The sequence below is a fragment of the Betta splendens genome, chromosome 5 (genome assembly GCF_900634795.4).
Source record: "Betta splendens chromosome 5, fBetSpl5.4, whole genome shotgun sequence".
Lineage (NCBI taxonomy): Eukaryota > Metazoa > Chordata > Actinopteri > Anabantiformes > Osphronemidae > Betta > Betta splendens.
The window spans coordinates 1,590,088-1,612,078 of NC_040885.2; the positions used below are offsets into that span (position 1 = coordinate 1,590,088).

Sequence of the window (21,991 nt, forward strand, 5' to 3'; positions counted from 1 at the left end):
ATAGCACCGTCCACCTCTTCACTCACCACAGACACAATAACTCACCTTCCTCACTAATGCTTGTGTTCAGCCTTTTGCATGCCCCACCCGCCCAACCTGACCTAGCCCCTTGTGATTTCAGACACTTCCTTAAACTCATGGTCTGCTCTGTGCTATGCGACGAAGGCAGCAAGGAAAAGATAAAACAGATGAAGACGTGATTGAGGCCCTGAGAAGATGATTAGCGTGTTCAAATATTGATCTGCAGGATTATTTGCAGATGTTCACTCAAAAGAAATTGCAAAGAACTGAGTGATGTAAATTGAAGTGATGTCCATCTTGGATAACCTTACGTAGCCCCTTCCAGAATATTGAGGCGCTATTTAAACAAGAAGACTAGTGTGTCTTAACATAATTTATTAAACTTAGAAACCTGTTTGATGGTTAGCTGAACTGCAGAGCGAAAGGAACAATCCAGCAAGTATTCAGCATCTGGGAACTGCTTCCAACGGCAGGACTGCCAAGAAAAAGCAGTTTAGTTTAATGTGCAAAGTACAGATTCACAGATTTACAAAGTAAACAAAACAAACAAACAAACATAATATGCTTTCAAATATTAGGGTCAATATCTACTGTAAAATGAGGGACCTAGTATTTAATTGGCCTAATTGTGTCCTGTTACTGTTAGAAATACCTAAAACATTAGAACTAAGGTAATGCTGTCATAGCGTCATTTCTCCTTCATAGACGCGCTGGTTAGTGATAAATAAGCCAAGCTGGTTTTCTGACTCTGCTGTCCTCACCACCTGGTCTGTTCTCAGGGGAACATTTTCTGATGATCTTCTCCTACAGCTCAGCTGCTCTGCTCGTCTTCACTGCTGCCACTAAATCACTGTGTATATTGCTTCGTATAAATTCTCATGCATTTTGTTTCGCAGTTCGAATGCTGTGTGCTTTACGAATGCAAACAATCCCTTTAACTACAACAAATGTTTGTGTTCTTGTATTAAAATGTTCCTTAATTATTTAAAAGCACGTCCCAGACTCGCGCTTTGTGCTTGATTGGGTTTAAATGCTCTGCAAGGTTTCATGCCTCAGTTTTAAGGCCCGTTTATCAGTCTAACCTGGCTCCAGCTGGTCCAAGATCAGTGTCCTTTACACATTATACTCATTTATCCATGCACTGTGCTAATGCATCCTGAGTCCCTTCGGCTTTTCATATTTTTAGATTTCTAGTCTTTGTTTCACGATCTTCAAATTAGAAAGTGAAATATTATAATCATTTGGAAGTGGGATTGCCCCCCCCCCCCCCCCCCAGAGGAGGCTCGACCCTGAACGCAACACATCCTGACAGTTGCTGCAGAAAGAGACGAGGTTAGAGCTCAGCTGGTGTTCATCAATGCTGTACATTAGCTTTACTAATGCTTTAGTGCATTAGCTTTTTTAGTAATACCTTCCATAAGATGACATGGAATATGCTGACTTGACTACTTATGAGGAAAAATCAGAGAGAGACACTATTGAGTCAGATAGTCACCCTGGATGGCATAACATTAGTTTCAGATTCTACTGTGAGGAATCTTGGTGTCATTTTTGTCCAGGATCTCTCTTTTACATCGTACATTAAACAATGAACATCCTACTTTCATCTTAGAAATATAAGTGATGCAGAGAAACTGATCCATGCATTTGTTACCTCTAGGCTGGACTACTGTAACTCCTTACTCATAGGATGTCCTAACAGCTCCTTAAAAAGCCTACAGCCTATTCAAAATGCTGCAGCCAGAGTTCTGACAGGACTTAGAAAGAGAGATCACATTTCACCTACATTAGCTTCTCTGCACTGGCTGCCTGTAAACTGTAGGATAGAGTTTAAAATTCTCCTACTCACCTACAAAGTACTCAGTGATAAAGCTCCTTCTTATCTTAAAGACCTCATAGTTCCTTATGCTCCCAGCAGAATGCTTCGTTCTCAGAGCGTTGGGCTACTTGTGGTTCCTAGAGTCTTTAAATGTAGAACAGGGGGCAAAGCTTTTAGCTACCAAGCTCCTCTCCTGTGGAACCAGCTCCATCTTCAGGTTTGAGAAGCTGACAAACTCTCCACCTTTAAGATTAGGCTTAAAACCTTCCTTTTTGATAAAGCTTATAGTTAGAGATGGTCCAGGTCACTGGCCATGATTGTTAGACACAGGAACCATCTCTTAGTTAAGATGCAATAGACATAGTGTCATGGACTCAGTCACTGCACCATTGTGTATGTTCAGTTCCGGTTTTATGTTCTTGTCACTTCCTGCCCCAGCCATTATTAGTTACTGCCAGCTTTACTTCCTGCTCCAGACCACACACCTGATCTCCATCTAGCCATCATCTGCCACTACTAAAGCACCACCTCTCACACCAACCCGTTGCCAGATTGTCTTTGTGTATTGACCAGCAATCCAGCGTAACTCTCATGACCTTGTACCTGTGTATGACCTCGCTTCTCCTGACCCTGATTCTCGCCTCATCTTTGATCCTGCCTTGCCGTGAGTTTGACCCTAGCCTGCCTTGACCGCCGCTTGCCTAAACCTTATCTGTATTGAACCTGCCTGATCTGTGTACTGACCTTCGCCCGCCTGACTACGAATTAAAGTGAATTGTGTTACCACTCAAACCTTGCCTTCGCTGTGCATGTGGGTCCGCTACCTCGGAAGCCGTGACAGTACAATCTGGCCAAACATGGACCCAGCCAGCGCCGAGACCATCCGAACCGAGCTCCAAGCCCAGGCGGAACGGATCCGCAAACAGGAGGAGCAGACCGGAGTGCTGCTCCAGGAGTTAGCCCAGCACGCGGCGCGACAAGAGGCGCAGGTAAATGCATATGGGGAACAACTGAGGCTACTTACCCAGCAACTCGCTGCGGGGCTGACGCCGGCGCCCGCTCCAGCTGTGCCCGTCGCTCCGACTCCGCGTCCTCCTGCACCGAACGTTCATCTGGGAGCTCCAGCACGCTTCTCCGGAGATTCAGGTGACTGTCGAGCGTTTATCACCCAATGTGAGATCCAGTTTGAGCTGCACGCGCCAGACTTCCCCACCGAGCGAGCCAAGGTGGCGTACGCCGTTTCCCACTTGGCGGGCAGAGCAGAGCTGTGGGCAACGGCCGAATGGCAGAATAACTCCGCCTGTATGAACACTTTCGCTGCCTTCTCCCTAGCGCTGAAGCGCATTTTTCAAGAAATAACGCCGGGACGCGAAGCGGCCCAGCGGCTAACGAGCCTCCGTCAGGGTGACCGACCCGCGGCGGCTTACGCCATCGAGTTCCGCACACTAGCTGCGGAGGCGGGGTGGGACTCCACCGCTTTGATTGACGTGTTCCTCGCAGGATTGGCGCGGCGGGTCAAGAACAGCCTGGCGGCCACCGAGCTTCCGTCGGAGTTGGACGAGGTCATCGCGCTCGCCATCAAGGTGGATCGCCGGTTGTGGAGCAGTGACCGCGAACGCAGGGAGGAGGAGCGAGCCACACCCCCCCGTCATCTTCGACCACCGTCTCGCAGCGCGGCGGCCCCACCCAATCTGACGGTACGAGGGATTCCGCAGCCGACCGCGCGTCGGACCACGCCCCACGCCCCGGGATTGGTGGAGCCCATAGAAGTGGTTAGGTCAGTACCCACCGGCGAACCAATGGAGGTGGGGCGGATCCGGTTGCCCGAAGCCGAGAAGAACCGCCGACGGGCACTCGGATTATGCTTGTACTGCGGCCAGCCTGGCCACATCGCTGCATCATGCCCAGTAAAAGCCCCCGCTCACCACTAGCCCGGAGGATAGTGGTGAGCCAGTCTTCCATGTGTCATGCCTCCGCCCGACCCATGCCCACCGTCACCTTATCCGTGAAACCCCAGTCTGTCCAGCAAGCGGTTCTGGTTGACTCAGGTGCCGACACCAGCCTTATGGACTCCAGACTCGTGAGACGGCTAGGGGTTAGCACGGTTCCCCTGCCCGCCTCGATGGAAGCAACAGCCTTGGATGGGCACCGGCTGTGGAGGGTGACTCACCGCACCGGCCCTGTAACTTTGACATTTGCCGACGGCCACTCCGAACAGATTCACTTTCACGTGGTCGAGTCCTCCTATCACCCGGTCGTGCTTGGCTACACCTGGCTTCGCCGACACAACCCCCGCCTCGACTGGAGGACCGGGGAGGTGGTGGAGTGGGGTTCCAGCTGTCACAATTCATGTTTCGGGGCAGGGTCCGAGGCCACGGCAGAACCGGCCCCGGAGCCCAGCATGGAGGAGATCGACCTGTCTGAGGTACCATCCTGCTATCATGACCTCCAAGCCGTTTTTAGCAAGGTCAAAGCCACCAGCCTGCCGCCGCATCGGGCACACGACTGCGCGATCAATCTCCGCCCCGGAACCACGCCACCCAAGAGCCGGCTATACCAGCTCTCCGCTCCGGAACGCCAAGCCATGACGGCGTACATCAACCAGTCCCTGGCCGCTGGCCTCATCCGTCCATCCTCCTCGCCGGCGGGGGCCGGATTCTTCTTTGTGGGGAAGAAGGACGGGTCCCTGCGACCTTGCATTGATTACCGGGGGCTTAACGCCATTACCGTTCGGGACTCCTACCCCTTACCTTTGCTCTCGTCCGCTTTCGAGCTCCTAGCCGAAGCCAAGATCTTCACCAAGCTTGACCTGAGGAATGCTTACCACCTAGTTCGCATCAGGGAGGGGGATGAGTGGAAGACGGCGTTTAATACCCCCACCGGACACTATGAATATCTCGTCATGCCATTTGGACTCACCAACGCGCCGGCCGTCTTCCAGGCGCTGGTGAACGACGTGCTGAGCCCCATGATTAACGTGTTTGTTTTCGTCTATTTAGACGATATCCTGGTTTTCTCTCGGAGTGAAGAAGAACATCGTGATCATGTACGCCAGGTCCTGAGAAAGCTGCTGGAGCACCGGTTATACGTCAAGGCAGAAAAGTGCGAGTTCCATGTCACCACCATCTCGTTCCTAGGTTTCGTGATCTCCCCGGAGGGAATTCAGATGGACCCCGTCAAGACGCAGGCTGTGACGGAGTGGCCCGTTCCCCAGTCTCGTCGGGACGTCCAACGGTTCCTGGGGTTTGCAAATTCCTATAGGCGCTTTATCCGCCGCTTCAGCACAATCGCTTCCCCCCTTCATGCTCTCACTTCCCCCAGGACAACTTTCCAGTGGACCCCAGAAGCCAATCGGGCGTTTCTCCAGCTCAAGGCCAGTTTCACCTCGGCCCCGGTGCTGCAGATGCCGGACCCGGCTCGTCAGTTCGTGGTGGAGGTAGACGCATCTGACTCCGGCGTGGGTGCGGTACTGTCCCAGCGTGATCCTGAAGGTGGGCGACTGCATCCATGCGCCTTCTTGTCCCGCAAACTCTCCCCTGCAGAACGCAACTATGACATCGGTAACCGGGAACTACTCGCGGTCAAGGTGGCTCTGGAAGAGTGGCGTCACTGGCTCGAGGGCGCCGAGCAGCCGTTCCTGGTGTTCACCGACCACAAGAATTTGGAATACATCCAAACCGCTAAGCGTCTGAACTCCCGCCAAGCCCGTTGGTCCTTGTTTTTCTCCCGTTTCAACTTCCACCTCTCCTACCGTCCAGGGTCAAAGAATACCAAGCCGGATGCCCTATCCCGAGTCCACGAGTCAGAGGAGGAGGTGGAGTCGCCATCGACTATCCTGCCTGCATCTTGCCTAGTAGGGGCGGTCACCTGGTCTGTCGAGGTTCGGGTGAAGGAGGCCACCCGGGGTTTGCCTCCACACCCAGCGCGCCCGCCGAATCGGCTGTTCGTGCCCCCGGAGCTTCGGGGGGAGGTGATCCACTGGGCCCACACCTCCACTTTTAGCTGCCACCCGGGAGTCCAACGGACAGCTTTTGTGGTGGGCAGTCGTTTCTGGTGGCCGTCAGTCCTCAAAGACATCAGGGAGTACGTGGCAGCCTGCCCAGTCTGTTCGACCCACAAGACCCCTAACCAGCGCCCTCCGGGGTTCCTCCAGCCTCTGCCCGTGCCCCATCGACCCTGGTCCCACATAGCACTGGATTTCGTCACGGGGTTACCCCCCTCCGGGGGGAACACAGTCGTCCTCACAGTAATCGACCGGTTTTCCCGATTAACCCATTTCATTCCTCTGCCCAGACTCCCGTCGGCCAAGCAGACGGCTCAGGCGGTGCTTGAGCACGTGTTCCGGCTCCATGGGTTCCCCAAGGACGTGGTCTCCGATAGGGGCCCCCAGTTTGTCTCTCGGTTCTGGCATGAGTTTTGTTCCCTGCTCGGGGCCCAGGTCAGCCTGACGTCCGGATACCACCCGGAGTCTAACGGCCAGACCGAGAGGACCAATCAGCAGTTGGAGACCGGGCTTCGCCTCCTTGCCTCCACCAACCCATCCACCTGGAGTCAACAGCTCCTCTGGGTAGAATATGCCCACAACACCCTGCCTTGCTCCTCCACAGGTCTGTCACCGTTCCAGTGCGCATACGGCTACCAGCCCCCACTCTTCCCATCATTGGAGGGGGAGGTCGTCATCCCGTCCGCACATGCCCTCCTTCGCCGTTGTCGACGCACCTGGTTGAGAGCGCGCCGTGCCATGCTCGCAAGTCAAGAGCGCCACAAGAGGGCAGCGGATCGTCGTCGGTCACAGGCACCCAGCTATGCCGTAGGTCAGCAGGTGTGGCTCTCCACCAGGGACCTACCCATCAAGACCCAGTCACGTAAGCTGTCGCAAAGATTCATTGGACCCTTTTTCATAGAGCGTATCATTAACCCATCTTCTGTCAGACTCCGCCTGCCTAGAACCATGCGTATCCACCCTACCTTCCACGTCAGTCGACTCAAGCCATTCCACTCTAGCCCTCTGGTTCCTCCCACGCCCCTACCTCCTCCACCACGGCTCATCGATGGGGGTCCGGCTTACACGGTCCGAGCATTGCTGAACAGTCGGCGGCGGGGTCGGGGGCTGCAGTACCTCGTTGACTGGGAGGGGTACGGACCAGAGGAGAGATCATGGATCCCGGCACGGGACATCCTGGACCCCAGTCTCATTCGGGAGTTCCATCAAGCCCACCCGGACCTCCCTGGGCCGTCTGGGAATCCACCCTAGACGGGGGGGTTCTGTCATGGACTCAGTCACTGCACCATTGTGTATGTTCAGTTCCGGTTTTATGTTCTTGTCACTTCCTGCCCCAGCCATTATTAGTTACTGCCAGCTTTACTTCCTGCTCCAGACCACACACCTGATCTCCATCTAGCCATCATCTGCCACTACTAAAGCACCACCTCTCACACCAACCCGTTGCCAGATTGTCTTTGTGTATTGACCAGCAATCCAGCGTAACTCTCATGACCTTGTACCTGTGTATGACCTCGCTTCTCCTGACCCTGATTCTCGCCTCATCTTTGATCCTGCCTTGCCGTGAGTTTGACCCTAGCCTGCCTTGACCGCCGCTTGCCTAAACCTTATCTGTATTGAACCTGCCTGATCTGTGTACTGACCTTCGCCCGCCTGACTACGAATTAAAGTGAATTGTGTTACCACTCAAACCTTGCCTTCGCTGTGCATGTGGGTCCGCTACCTCGGAAGCCGTGACAAATAGACTGCTGGGGGACTTAATTTATAAAATTAAATTTGTCTTTCTCTCCAGTAGTTGTACTTCTCCCCCACTCTCTCTCTCTCTCCCCCACTCTGTCCTCACCTACAGGTATGATTGGACTCAAAGTTTGGTGTCTGTGATGGGCAGCTGCGGGTCCAACCATCCTGCCTGCATCCAGTCCCTGGTCCTACCATCCTGCCTGTGCTCTGTTCTTGCTTGTTGTTGCTTGTTGTTGTTGCTGTGCTTTTCTCTCTCTCTATCCTCTCGCCCCAACCGGTCGAGGCAGATGGCCGCCCACATCCAGCCTGGTTCTGCTGGAGGTTTCTTCCGCGTTATAGAGGAAGTTTTTCCTCTCCACTGTTGCTGTCAAATTAAATGCTTGCTGTATGTGGTATTTGTTGGGTTTAGTTATGTAAGGTCTTAAACCTTACCTTGTAAAGTGCCTTGAGATAACTTTGTTGTGATTTGGCGCTATATAAATAAAATTGAATTGAATTGAATTGAATTGAATTGAATTGAATTGAATTGAATTGAATTGAATTGAACTGAATTGAATTGACTATGATGATTGTCAGCTCGGCCTGTGTTTTGTTGATTTTAGCTGTTTAATATTCAAAATGTGAAAATTGTCTTAATCCGATCATCTGTGTGAAATATTAACAGATTAACAGAGGCTGAGTGTGTTCAATGTGTTAATTACACGTGAAAATATGTTCACCTTATGAGCATTTTTTAAGATGAGCATTTATTGTTACTTTATAATGGTACAAAAATAGTGGCCTTGTTTATGCCTTATATTGCTGTTTTATAATATTTCTTTATGTCCTGCATTTAATATGTTTTAAATTTAGTGGTCGTGTGTGGCTACACATTCATATGCACTTATGTTGCCATAATAAACAATAAAATTGTCCTCATTTTTATTCCAACCGTGAGCTTCTCCACCAGTCGGCACGTTATTGTAATGTTAAATCCAACTTCTATTATGCAAAACAACAATAAATAAATACTTAAATAACGATGCAATTCTCCCACTTTCAAAAGCACAGCGTCAGCATTTTCAGTCCAACCACTTAGAACTCCACTTCCTTGCGCGTCTCGTGTTCATCTTTATTCTCGTTAAAGAGAGCGAGTGAGTTAGAGTCACTGTAGGTGGCGAAACTGTTTTGGGACGATGAGTGATGCAGTGTCTTAGGCCCATCTTTAATTCAGATGTCTAATGCTTCTGTAGTGAGGAGAAAACAAAGATACAAGATTGATGCTGAAGTGGGAGGCATGCAGCAGCAGCGTGAGTCACACAGCTGAGGCATCATGCAATAAAACAAGCGGCACATTTGCAGTTCATATGTCATGCCATGTCTATCGACTGGGCTGTCTGAGATTGTTGTTTTATTCATACATCACATCAGATGCTGCATTTTGTTGTGTTCAATTATTGCTGAAATATTAACTAAAAATGTAGTTAAAATGAATATTTCACAATTTGGTGTGCGAAGGACACTTGATAAAACATTGCCAGACAACTCCAGCAAAAGAGCCCAGGGGCAAAAATGAGCAGTGGGCCTCGCCCCAAGCTTTGTCATACTGTAGTCTGTGCATTGTGTCAGTTCCTAGGATCCATCAAGTTAATTATACACAAGCACAGCGCATCTTCATTTGGAATCAAGTTGTGATGTAATTGTGTGTGTGTGTGTGTGTGTGTGTGTGTGTGTGTGTGTGTGTGTGTGTGTGTGTGTGTGTGTGTGTGTGTGTGTGTGTGTGTGTGTTGGTTTAGTTGGTTTGCAACATCTTGTCTGAAAAGAAAATATTTAGAGCCAGATAAGATAAATTTAAACTAAATACTGTTTGTTTTAACAAGCTCTGTCCAATCAGGGCGACTAGAATGGATATTAAAACGGGGCAGCCATTAAGGCTTTCATCATTTTAATTACAATTAGACAGAATGACCTAAAGCTCCACTGAGGAAGCAAATTAAAAAATATGACAAATTGCATTTATTGACAATTGCTGTATACCACCTGGTATACTGTACAGTATGTGCAGTACATGGTAAACATACAATGAAAACTATTACACTCATAGACATAAGGAGGATGGAGAAGAATGCAGTGATCGCTACAAGCTGGTGATAATAATGTGAAGAGGTGAAATCAATAAATGCAGGAACCTCATTAAAAAAACAGATGTTAGCCTGTTGCTAATAAGTTAGCAACAGGCTAACATCTGCGCAGTGGTTCTTAGAAAGCCTGCAGCATCAGTTCTGTTTACGCTTGCCCTAATCTGAAGCAAATTAAAAGCACAACTGACTATTTCAGGCATTTAAAAATAAATAGATAAATAATAATACTTGATGATGACTCCTGATACCTGCCTGGTTCTGTATGATTAGCCGTTGGTAAGAAGAAAGGTCAAGAAGTCACTTAATTCCATTTTTTTTCATCCCTTGAATGCATAAATGTGCTCAGTTAATTTAATGGCAACCTGCTCATTTGACTGGGACATGTCTTGCATTAAAATCTGACATTTAGAGGAAATCAAGTGGTTATCAAAATGGACCCAGAATCATCTCGTGGTAACATCCATCTAAAACTACTATTATTTGATTCAGCTGCTAAAAGGGCAAAAGCCTGTAGAAAGCCAGAGACATGGTAATAAGCATGATCACATCTGTAACAAGCACAAGGACAGGAAATAGTCGTCTAGTCATCCACTGCTTCCTTTTATACGTTCACATTTTTGGTTGGACATTTAGCACTTTTGAACAACAATGTTAATAATAATAATTCAACTATCCCTGTGTGCAGCAGCAGCTCTGTGTTTCCCAACCAACACACAGAGGAGGCGAACACATAAAAATGTGAATCAGAACAAAAAAGTCGCACCTGGAAAATCTTTCACGTCATCTACTCTGTGTTCTTCAAAAACATATGTAATTCCACAAATGTAAAATACTACTCTCAGTGCCAACAATTGTAAAAGCCTTTTGTTTACATCATATTGAGATTATTTTCTGTTGTTTTTCCACAATTGTTTGTGTTGTTGTTTTTACTAACCTACTTTACATTTGTTTTCTTGGAAGCAAATAAAGATGAGACTTTTTAAGCCTTTTGATCAAAAATTGAGTCTGATACGGTGATAGTTTTATGGTAGTAAACACAGTTAACGATTGATAAACTATGCCTACAACTTACACGTTATCATGACACTGTTACATATATACATTTATATGTTTGTCTGGGTTGTGTTCATAGATACCAGGACAACCAGCAGCGTTCCTGGGGAAGCTTATGGGATGCCATAAGGAAAGAATAAAAGCTCAGAGTAGAATATTCATAAACACCACATTTGTACTTGAAGGTAGCTGAAGCACTGAAAACAATCCAGCTGTTGTTAAACTGTCACCGTGGGATATATGTGAAGTTATATGCAGGTCATGCAATATTTGAACACTGACATTTTTAAACATGGAAATGTCAAGATGTGCCTCAGATAATCATACGCGTGATTGTGTGTCTGTGTTTTACACCTTCAGCAATGACATTTTCCATATTGGATTTCCTGATTGGAGGTGTGGTGAGAATATGACCATGTACTGGTGATTACCTTTATGAGCTAAAATCACCATTCTGTTTATCTGTGGTTCCATCTTTGTGTGTGTGTGTGTGTGTGTGTGTGTGTGTGTGTGTGTGTGTGTGTGTGTGTGTGTGTGTGTGTGTGTGTGTGTGTGTGTGCGTGTGCGCGCAGCCCGGCCGCCTCTTGTGTCTAGCGTCACCTCTCAGTCGTCGGTTCACTCTCTTATCTCATTCCATATGTTCGGATCGACTGTGACGGACAACAATACTTGCCCCATGTTTGGCTCCTGCCATCGCAATCCAAGTATCGCTGCCAAACTAATCTATCGCTGCCCCCAGCGCTCCACGTAGTTGCCTTGGAAACAAAACTTGTGGTAGCTTTTCTGTTTGGTGAAAGTGAAGTAATTGATGCATTATATGCTAATCAGAAATAACAGTGTGGGTAGGATGATGTGGATGTTCACCCAGTTGGCATACCAAGCAGATGCAGATGAGTGTAAAGCTGTCTGTTTCCTGGGCAGACCTTTGATGATGAATGCCAGGCGCAGCTCTGCTGATGGAAACGTCTGCTTCCTGCTCAACAGACCAGCAAAGACACTCACGCAGTCAATGGAATATTAAAATCATTATATCTTGGAATGAAAAAAAACAGCGCGTGGGAGGAGGGAAATGGTGCAGCGATAAACAGCATTGATTGTACAAAGGGAACCGTTTTAGTCGACTGGAATTCCACAGATGCCTCCGTGGTCACTATTGATATTCCCCAAGGAGATAAAATGCCTCTGCTCAGGCTGGACAATGAAATGTTCCACAGAAGAACATGATTACTTTAATTATCTGTGGGACTCAATAGGGTATTAATAGAGGGACATATGCACGTACTGGATGAGCTATCACAGAAAAATGCATCTCTTTAATGTCACCATGTGGACAATGTGCTCAATGGATAAATAATTGTTCCCCCTTTTTGTTGTTTCTCTTTGCTGTTATGACCTATTCCCAAAGGCTCTTCTTAATGAGCAGGAATCCATTTGAAAAAAAAATCTGCAGCCTCTTGATAATGTAGCGATGATTTGGCCTCCTGACAAGGAGGAAAAAAAAGATAAAAATGGAATAAAACCGAAGTGCAGAGTATTGAATTATTTAGCGCGAGGGCTGTAGCAAAGATCTGACTACTTGCTCATTTAGCAAGATTAACCGATGTGGCAAGCGCTCTGTTGTCAATCCTTTAGAGTTCTGAGCTGAGGAACTATGAATAAATCGCATTTCATATCTCCAATTGGAACTATTCTTTCTGAGAGTCCTCTTTTCCTGTCCTCCCCCGAACTGTATAAAAATAAAAAGAGGAAGCATTTGTTATCCAACGGCACGGGGAGACATTGTGCTGCATTTTTCTCTATAGCCTTATCTAAGCCATTCAAATTCTGCCCTGACAGCAACTTTTGAATCAGTCTTTCTTACTTACAGGAGGAAACACATTTGCTCCGGTTATGTAGATCTGGGCACAATAAGAAAAGCGTGATGCTGCCGGACAGGAGATAAGCGTGACCTGCGTGACACCGCACGACTGCTAGATTCTTTAAAATAGACAAAGTTCCTTTTTCACGACAACGTGTCAAAAGTCAGCATTGGCTTCTTCTACTTTACTGAGGATCCTGTGCGTCGGTGCTGTTAAGGTGAACTTTTGACCCACGTCTTCACTCTTTCCTGCGACAGAGCAGCGTTCCTGCACAATGAAGACACCTTCACATGGACATTCATCCGCCACCAGCCACAGCTACGGTTTCCACAGAGAATGGGAACTTGACATCCCTGCCATCACATTTTCCCACTTCTCGCTGAGCCAGTGTCTTTACAGGAAGCGTGTGCACAGAAAAAGCGCTGTCTTGCTAAATGGTACAACGGAGGAGGAAATGGATAAGGGCCAAGCTTGATAATTATAAATCCTCCCAGTGAATCACCGGGAATGATTTGCCTGGAAGGCAACCCTCCTTTTATGGTTTAGTGAGTGCTTGTCTCACATGGAGAGAAACAACATCCCACATTCTATGGGATAATGTGAAATGAACGTGTTCTGGGTAAAGCTAAGAGTTGCTAAGCTAAGCTGTCTTCACCTAACAGGGAGGGTCTCCAGGCCATCAAAGGAGCCACAGAATGTGGACACTAGGACACACAATAAGACTCCTGGCCTGGATTTAAACTCTGGTCTTTCATGCTGTGAGGCCACAGCACTGCAGTAACCACTACACCAGCAATGTTAAAAATGCATTATTTTATGGTGGTGTAATCACACACACCATATTGATATCATAAGTATAACATCACATTAGATGTTACTTTAGGTACTGTAGTGTGGTCATTTTGGCTGTTCTGAAAGTTACTGGTCACAAAGTGAATGTATAGTATTGTAAATCTACATCTGAGCATCAGACGGAAAGTTAAGACATAACCAAAAGTCAAATTCACCCTCACTGGGCTGAAATCCATTCAGTAGCTGTCAAAATACATCAGGCCTGCACCACAGAAACAATCAAAGAAAATCACCAGAAACTAGTGGGTTTTATCCTCTGGGAACCATGAAGCGATAGACTCGTGACAGATATGTTGCTGGGGGCGGCAGCTTGTGAACCCCAGTGTCTGTGGTTTGACTCCCTGCTTCTCTTTGCTACACGCTGAGGACAAGACACAAGAAACCTGCTACTAGCGCTGTCATCTATTGTCTGGCAGCTGTCCAACAGCAGTCTCCCCAAGGGGGCCAATAAAAATCTATCATTACGCTGCCGGTTTGACAAAGAAACGTGCGTCACAACAGCCTGGAAAACATCCCCGTGACAGCACACTGTTTACTTTTGCAGGAGACACTGCAACTGTAACAAGTGGAACGGTTTTGACATATTTTCTGACCCAGAAAGTTGAGCACCTGCGGCGCCGTAACGGGGCCGCTCTAAAACTCCGCTCCAACTAGCCGCTACGTGGCTAATCGCACTTCCCCCTCCGCTCGATCGCCCGCTTGCCATCTCCACCATCAGATCCCAATTGCTCTGCCGCCGACTTGATTGAATGTTGATTCAAACTTTCCTATAAGTCTTCATTTAAACGGCAATTAATCAAGCAGGATAATCTGTTTCACACAAAATGTCAAAGAGACACAGTGTGTCAAACGCGGCGCCTGATTGAAGAAGACAACAACTGAGGAAAAACAGCCTTTTCACACTGTTCAACACAAGCAGTAAATTGGCTAGAAATTAAAACTAATGAGCAATTACCCCACCAATGAACTTCTATTAATGCCTGTTTTCTCAATGCTCTCCAACCGAATCCTAATTTCTACTTATTTAATCAATCTGAGTAAATATGGCACTTGTTTTCAGTTCCTTAATCTTTCATTATGTTCTCTGTAAGCCTCTGAAAACAGTTGGCATTCTGACAGGCCAGACTAAATTCTCCAGGAAGACAGAGCAAAAGTGCCTCCGTGATCAAAACACATCGACTATTATCCTGCACTTTGGTTGCTCTCTGCGTTTCGTGCTCAGATCACGGACCAGAGCAGTCACTAATTTGTAATGTTCAATTCCATTTGGACTAAAGCTGCTGGTTTCTTCTAAAATCCTGTATCTGCGACAACATAAGAGAGCCTTTAGCATGTTCTGGCAATGACTTGAGTGTATTTACAAAGAGAAATGTCTAAAAATATTTTTAACTATGCCCTAGTTTCTGTGCTCTGAGCAACTGTGGTCCAGCAGACGATAAGTATGAGTTCTACTTTGCTTTAATGGAATTCACCACAGCAGTCAGCGCACAGCGAAGTGAACAGAACCTTATTGTTGTTGTCTTTTAATGAACTCAAATAATGTCCAGTTTTGAACACCGTGAATAACAAGTTTATAGATTTGCAGTCGCTTTAGCGCTCTCAAAGCCGAGCTTTATTATGTTGGATAACATCGCTGAGGTTACCGAGGAACCTTGCTGCGGATTCATTATTAAAGAAAAACTAAATGAATGGAGTTTTCACTGAATTGCATGAAATGTGAACAGAATACGTGCGTCAGTTTGTAAATGGATCATTGGACTCACCTGAAGCGACAAGCAGAAAAAGACCACTACCACCACCTGTAGCTCGCTACCTGCAACAGCCTTCACGAGCACGTGGTGCAGCTGCTACTACGGCTGCTTTCCTAGGAGACAGCTCAATGGGCCCCGGGATGCTGCCTCAGTGATGTAAGAGGCAACGCAAACAAAATGTCCTCAATCAAGGGCAAAGCTGCACACGCTGCAAATCACACAGTCACGTACGTGTGGTCATATAGTGTTCACTAAGCTCAGTGGCATTTGTGGATATGTGAAGACATCACAGCGAAAACAAGTGAAGCACCGTCTGCAATATTGATGAGGTGTTTATGCAAATTAGCCATAAGCTTTCATCCCTCCCCAAATATACAAGGAGGCACGACATACATATTTCAGGCGTCTCCTTTCTAGTGGTTCACATGCACGTTTCTAAATCAGAGTAGACATTGTTTCAACACACGTGTGGGATTGTCTGACATGTACATGCATGTTATATGTCATGTTGACAAATGAAAACAAATTTCTGCTATCATTTTTCCACGCAACGTGCTGATGAAGTGCATACATTTGTGTGATTGCTGAGGATCCAGAGATCCAAAAGTAAAAACTTTTTGGTTCACTCCTTGCGCCGCAGATCTCACAGAGACCTCTCTGTGTTTTTTGTAGACTAATGCTGCACCCTAGTGTGAAAAATGGGAACAAGATGTTTTATAAAGCAAGTCGCTTGCAGTGACCACTAGAGGCTTCTCTTCACATTATAACGTGATACAAAACCTAACTGACCCTCTGTGGGGAGGTCACGGTGCAGGTCTGGAGGCTTCTGCTTCCAGTTTTACAACATGAAAATATTTGAATGCTCCCTTTAGCAGTTTAGTGTTGTGTTCACTAAATAGTTTAATTGAGAAATAATTAAAACTTATCAACAATTATGTTATGCATAGTGGCACAGACTTGCTGTATATTCTATGCATATGTTGTGTCAGGATTTGCTGCCTGGTTCAATCATAAGCTACTGACGTAACAATGTATATTAGTTTGAATGATTGTCTTTTTAAATGATTAGATCTTTGTCTTTTGACCTAATCATCCACCAGCAACGCTGGGATGCAAGAAATTAACAGATATTACTTGTTACTTATACTAATTAGAAATGCATTTCTATTTTATGAATCTTACAGACTGGAGCAAACATCCTCATCTGATCTACATTGTGTATCTAATTTGAATAAAAGTCTGGTGTGAGTCGACCACATGAGGGTAATTAAACCCTCATTTGGACACATTTCTAATTTTCCACTATTTTAGTGCAACTGCTTGCGTTCTGTGGACGCGCTTGTTTGTCACGGCGGACGCTGCCTTCACACCGTCGCTGCTCGTTCTCCCGTACGTGTTCGTCTCCAGTTTTCCACTGCAGCGCGTAATGGGGATGGAAACGTTACCTAGGGAACCAGCGAGAGCGACCAAGTGCACGTTCCTGGTGGGAGACAGCCGTGATTACCGACTGGAAATAATTGAAGGTTACAGGTGACCACACCGCGGAACATCTGACACCTCAAACATTCACGCAGACAGGCTCCACTTTCTCTGGCATGTGGTGCATTTTCTGCTTATTGATCAAAATGTAAAGGTTGTCAGACAGTAAATGTGGAAAACAGGAATTTATGGATTTTTATTTCTTTTCATATCTTTTAGTTAGGCAGCAATATTTCAAATAGAAAAATACATACTTAAAACTGTACATGATTTGCTACATTAACCTGACAGGTGTTCATAAATATAACAGGACAATTTGTTCTACCAAGCAGAAATTCAGTTTTATATAAAATCCATAGCAAAGAGTTCGCAGAGTTAAAACGACTGCCGCCTGCAGTGAGTGTTCTTGCTCAGAGCGACACTGCTGAGGTGTGGCGACGCGGCGCAGGAGCTGCACGAGGCCTGGTCCACCCTGTAGGAGATAGAGTTGTAGAAGACGGGGTTGCTGTGGCCGCGTTCCCGGTCCACGCGGGGACGAGGGGAGCAGTCGGAGACGTCCAGGCCGCAGCAGACGCAGAGGACCCAGGCTCTGAGTTTCCCAGGGCGCTCTGCTTTAATGAGTCCGCATTCCTCCGCAGCAGACGGCAGCAGATTCGTACAGCTGGCGCCCTCCTCCGTGGGCAGACACCAGCTGCTTTGTCCAGCATCTCTGCCTTTATATGCCACCTCAGCGATTTCTGCCTCACTGTACAATACCTCTACGACCTCCCGCCCTTTCTTAGTTTGAGCTCTTGTATCTGCTCTGCCTGCATCTCGCCTCACGTCGGGCTCATCTGAGCTCACAGTGAGGAACCTCAGCACCACCAGGTTGAGGAAAGCCCCGATGACCGTCAGCCCAACCAAAATGTACATGAAGCTGAAGGCCACGTATGGAGGCTGTTCCTGGAGGGCGTTTTTCTTCTGCAGGGCCACGAAATCCCCAAAGCCAATGGTGGTGAGGGTAATGAAGCAGTAGTAGTAGGCGTTGAAGAAGCTCCAGTCCTCAAAGTGGGAGAAGGCCCCAGCTCCGATGCACAGCGTGCTCACGCAGGACAGCAGACCCACCAGCACCATGTTCCCCATGGACACCTCTGTCTTCTGCAGGCCCAGACCCCTCTTGGTTCTACGCAGGAGGTAGCGAACAAAGGTGTTGATCCTCTCTCCCAAGCTCTGGAACATGACCAGTGTCAAAGGAATTCCCAAGACTGCGTAAAACATACAGAAGGCCTTGCCGGCGTCAGTGCGAGGAGTAACATGGCCATAACCTACAGAGTCACAGTATAATGTATGTCACATGCAATGCAATGCCAGGATGGACTGCTGTTTAAAGATAACGTTAAAGGCCTACCCCTGCTACCTGAACATTAAAGCTATGTTCCAACAAGTACAATGATCTTTGGAATTCAAGTTTCAATTCAAGATTCAAAAAGTGTTTGAAAAGCAAAAACACTTTCACTGTCCCAGTTACAGGTACGAAGGTAGTGGAGATTAAAAAAAGATTGTGTAAAAATAAGATAAAATATTTTTTGCCTTATAAAAAAATATATGTGTGCATGGCCATTATGGAATTAATAATTAATATTCTAAAATATAGAAATGCATATAAATTGTATATAAAGCCTAATGTGATCAATAGAATCTGCAAAGTTCAATTCCCAGCATATATATACAGCATAGAGAGAAATTTAGTATATTATGGATTTAGTTGAGCAAACTAAGATGAATCTCTAATATGAAATGAATTGCAATCTACAATTTCTCCAAAAGTCTTATTTGATGTTTAAGCTACATATTTTTTTCACCTTTGGTCCTTGTTTATCATATCTGTGCTTGTCACCGTGTCACATATTACGTTGTCTTTTGTCGTCTAGGAAAGTCAATGGACTGTGATCACAAACTTTTGCTTTATCGACTTTTGCAAATTCATAGTTAATCCCACTGTACATGCTTTGGAGCCTGTTTCTAGTTGCTATGATCTCATGGATAATCGAATCTGTACTTGCCAATCGTGGTGATAACAGTGATGGCGAAATAAAAGGAGCCGGCGAACTTCCACTGCCTCCCGGCTCGGTGCGGCTCCGACAGGACCACCACCGTCTCGATCTCCCTGTAGTCGTCCTCGCTGAAGCCGTACTTCTTCTTCAGCTCGCTCAGCTTCTGCTGCAGCCCTCTCCTCCTGGAGCCCTCGCTCTCCGACTCCAGCGCGTCGAAGACGGCGGCGCCCATGAGCAGGTAGAAAACGATGGAGAGGATGAGAGAGAGGCTCCTGATGTCCTGAGTCTTCATCCTCAACTCCTGGTGCGGGCGACGAAGGGGCTGCTGGCTGCAGCGACACACGGGAGACACTGTGTGATGAGGCTCCTCTGACCTGCTGGCATTACTGCGGCAAACGGCGTTTAAGTTGCAGCGTGTTCAAGCGAGGCGTGTTCAGGTGAGTTCACAAGAACGAAAAACACACACACACACACACCATGGTTACTGAAATAACTAAAAATCGCTAATCACTAATAGAGAAAGAGAAATAAGACACTTATTATATTTTTTTATACTTATACTTATTCACTGATGGAACTGGCCTTGACAAAGATTAATATAATTATTCTGTCCATAGGGACAGGTCAAACTAAAGTTTACCCTGTAATTTGTATCAGCTGACTCATTTTATAATCAGCTGATTGGTCAAAGTGCTGTTTGGTATCACATCCCAACATCCCTGGATTTGGCCAGAACAGGTAAACAGATTGATAATATGAATGGAACCAAGGATCTCAGATCATCATCCAAAGAGATTAGAGTTTAATTTCAATGTCAAGGAACATTAGTAAAAGACTTATCAACGTCAGCAGAAGAAAGCAGCCTCTAAACCTTAACAAACAATTGTTAAGGGACCCATATGTTCTTTGTTCAGTTTACTAAAAGGTCATATTAAAAGATCATAGAAAGGCTTTGTCACTAGAGTTTGGATATAGGAGCTTGTTATTGCTTATTGTAATCACTCAGACCACCAGTGTCAGACATTTTGAACAATTCGATTTGTGCCCAATGTGTTTTGAAGGTTGTGTTCTTCTTTTTTGTTCTTTTTTTGTGTTCTGTTTTTATTAGTTGTTGGTTGTTAGGTTCAGTTTTGGAGTCTCACTTTAAATTACAAATTCAAAAATCAAGATTTTAGCTAAATAGTTATTTATTCACCTTCCAAACTTAAGAAGAGCTTTTATTTTTGGGTTATTACACCTCAACCTAGTAAACACTTTAGATGAAAGCATTTTTGTTTGAATTTTAAAATGAATAAATTAGTGAAATACACCATCTTAATTCAATCTAACTTCACTTGGCATGGTGTTGCTTGCTTGGTGTTTCTCTATATAAATGCCAGAGCCGCATCAACTGAAAAGGACTAAAAAGGGAATTGTGCATAAAAGGGGAACTTTTAAACCTCGAAAACGCAAGTCCAGCAGCAGACAAGAAACACAAAAAACTAAAAAGACAGAAAGTGTTCAAAATATTTAGAAGAACTGGAAAACAAGCTGTCCCGCGATAGACTGGCCACCTGTCCAGGATGTACCCTGCCTCTCGCCATAAGATAGCTGGGATAGGCTCCATTACCCTATGGGAATAAGCAGTAGATGAATGATGAACAAGAACAAGATGAATGGATGGATAGATGGATGGATGGATGGATGGATGGATGGATGGATGGATGGATGGATGGATGGATGGATGGATGGATGGATGGATGGATGGATGGATGGATGGATGGATGGATGGAAAACAAGCTGCTAGGTAAACGTTAGATGCAGCGGAAATCATGATCACAGCTGACAGCATGAGACACTCAGCGTCTGTTTACAGTGTGGAAACCAGGAAGGTAATAGTACATACAGTACAAGTTGGACGCTTGAATGAATAGAGATCAGGCACCATGATGCTTAAAAGCACTTTGAATGTCATAAAGTGTCTGCTCGCTTAGATGCTTCGGGCGAAATAAAGCAATTGATGATTTTATGGCGTGGAAGTGATGCAAAAACGTAAACCATGAAGCATTAAAGAGATAAATAATGGCCATGGGAAGATATTACTACCCAATAAAAGGAATCCATCCTGTCTATAAATGTCCAAAGCTGCCTGAGATTCACTTCCTGCTTTGTTTTTGACAAGGCTTTGAATCACTGATCTTGTGTTTGCAGACACACACGTGGGTGAGTGTGTCGTCTGTGTCTGGCCAGTGCGGCGGAAACAGCTGGCCTTTCAAGACTCCGCTCTCCTGATTATTTTGCCCCGTGAAGCGTTCATGTGCGGAGCATTCACAACACGCTTGTCCAAAGTATTACTCCGAGCAGCGGAGCATTAGCGGGTGGCAGCTCTGACCTTTATCGCGCACTCAGTCACCGGCTGATGCGCCGAGCCGCTCGCGCTCGCTGTCACGCTAATTGGGTTCGCGGCGGCACAAGGAGGAGTGACTGCTGTGGCTCTAAGAAAGTTATTTCAGCTTCAAATCCTGGAAGGAGTTCTCGTTTGCTTCTGGGGGGCACCGGCGTCCGCGGGGTCCGTTCGTGCGTTAAACAAAGCCATAAAGAGCACGAGATCTGCCGCGAAAAGCTGCGTTTACTGCTTCAGCTCCCGACAGAACACGTGGTTATCTCTGCTCTCCACGGACTTTATCGTGAATTAGTGATCGCAAGTGATCTATCGAGGTTAAAGGTAGCACATGGGCAAGTGGTGATTTTTTCCAATGGTAGTAGGAGCAGTTATTCCCATTTGAAAGACGTGCCAGGGAGATAACAGCCTCGTCAGCACTGTTTAACTTAAGATCAATTCCTTCCTGTGAATCCCACATTCAGTCTGGAAACGAAGGCATGAATATACAATCTAATTTTGTGATGTACTGCGTAATCACCAGCCGTGCGTCGGTGAAGCCGTGTTATCTGATGCACAGCGTCTCATTTCTCTCGGTTCCTCCGTCCCTTTATCTTCCACGGGAACGCATTAGGAGCAGGATGTGCGCCGAGCGGAGCAAAGACACTCATCATCCCGTCCCAGTGAAAATGAGGCGACGCGGCCACGTTGCAGCAGGTGACGGCAGCGGCGATCGAGACGATACGGCGACTTGATGAGCACGCAGGACCGACAAACAGTCTATTTTTGTCCCGGCAATACAATAAAGGCTGGTTATTAAATAAAGAAGAGCCGTGACAGGAACTTCCATGGATGGGATGTGTCCTTGGAGCACCATTAGCCGAAAGGGCAGGGCTGCGGCC

The 21,991-nt window shown here is 46.5% G+C and overlaps 1 protein-coding gene across 1 annotated transcript; it reads right to left on the reverse strand.

Moving 5' to 3' along the window:
- Window positions 1–16,837: 16,837 nt before the first annotated feature.
- Window positions 16,838–19,237, reverse strand: LOC114855689 (potassium channel subfamily K member 15-like). The gene is made up of 2 exons (XM_029151051.3): window positions 18,740–19,237; window positions 16,838–18,001 (listed from the first exon to the last, which is right to left on the reverse strand). The coding sequence occupies exons 1-2, from the start codon at window positions 19,020–19,022 to the stop codon at window positions 17,073–17,075; spliced, it is 1,212 nt and encodes a 403-aa protein (XP_029006884.1). The 5' UTR covers window positions 19,023–19,237; the 3' UTR covers window positions 16,838–17,072.
- Between the last annotated feature and the right edge of the window lie 2,754 nt (window positions 19,238–21,991).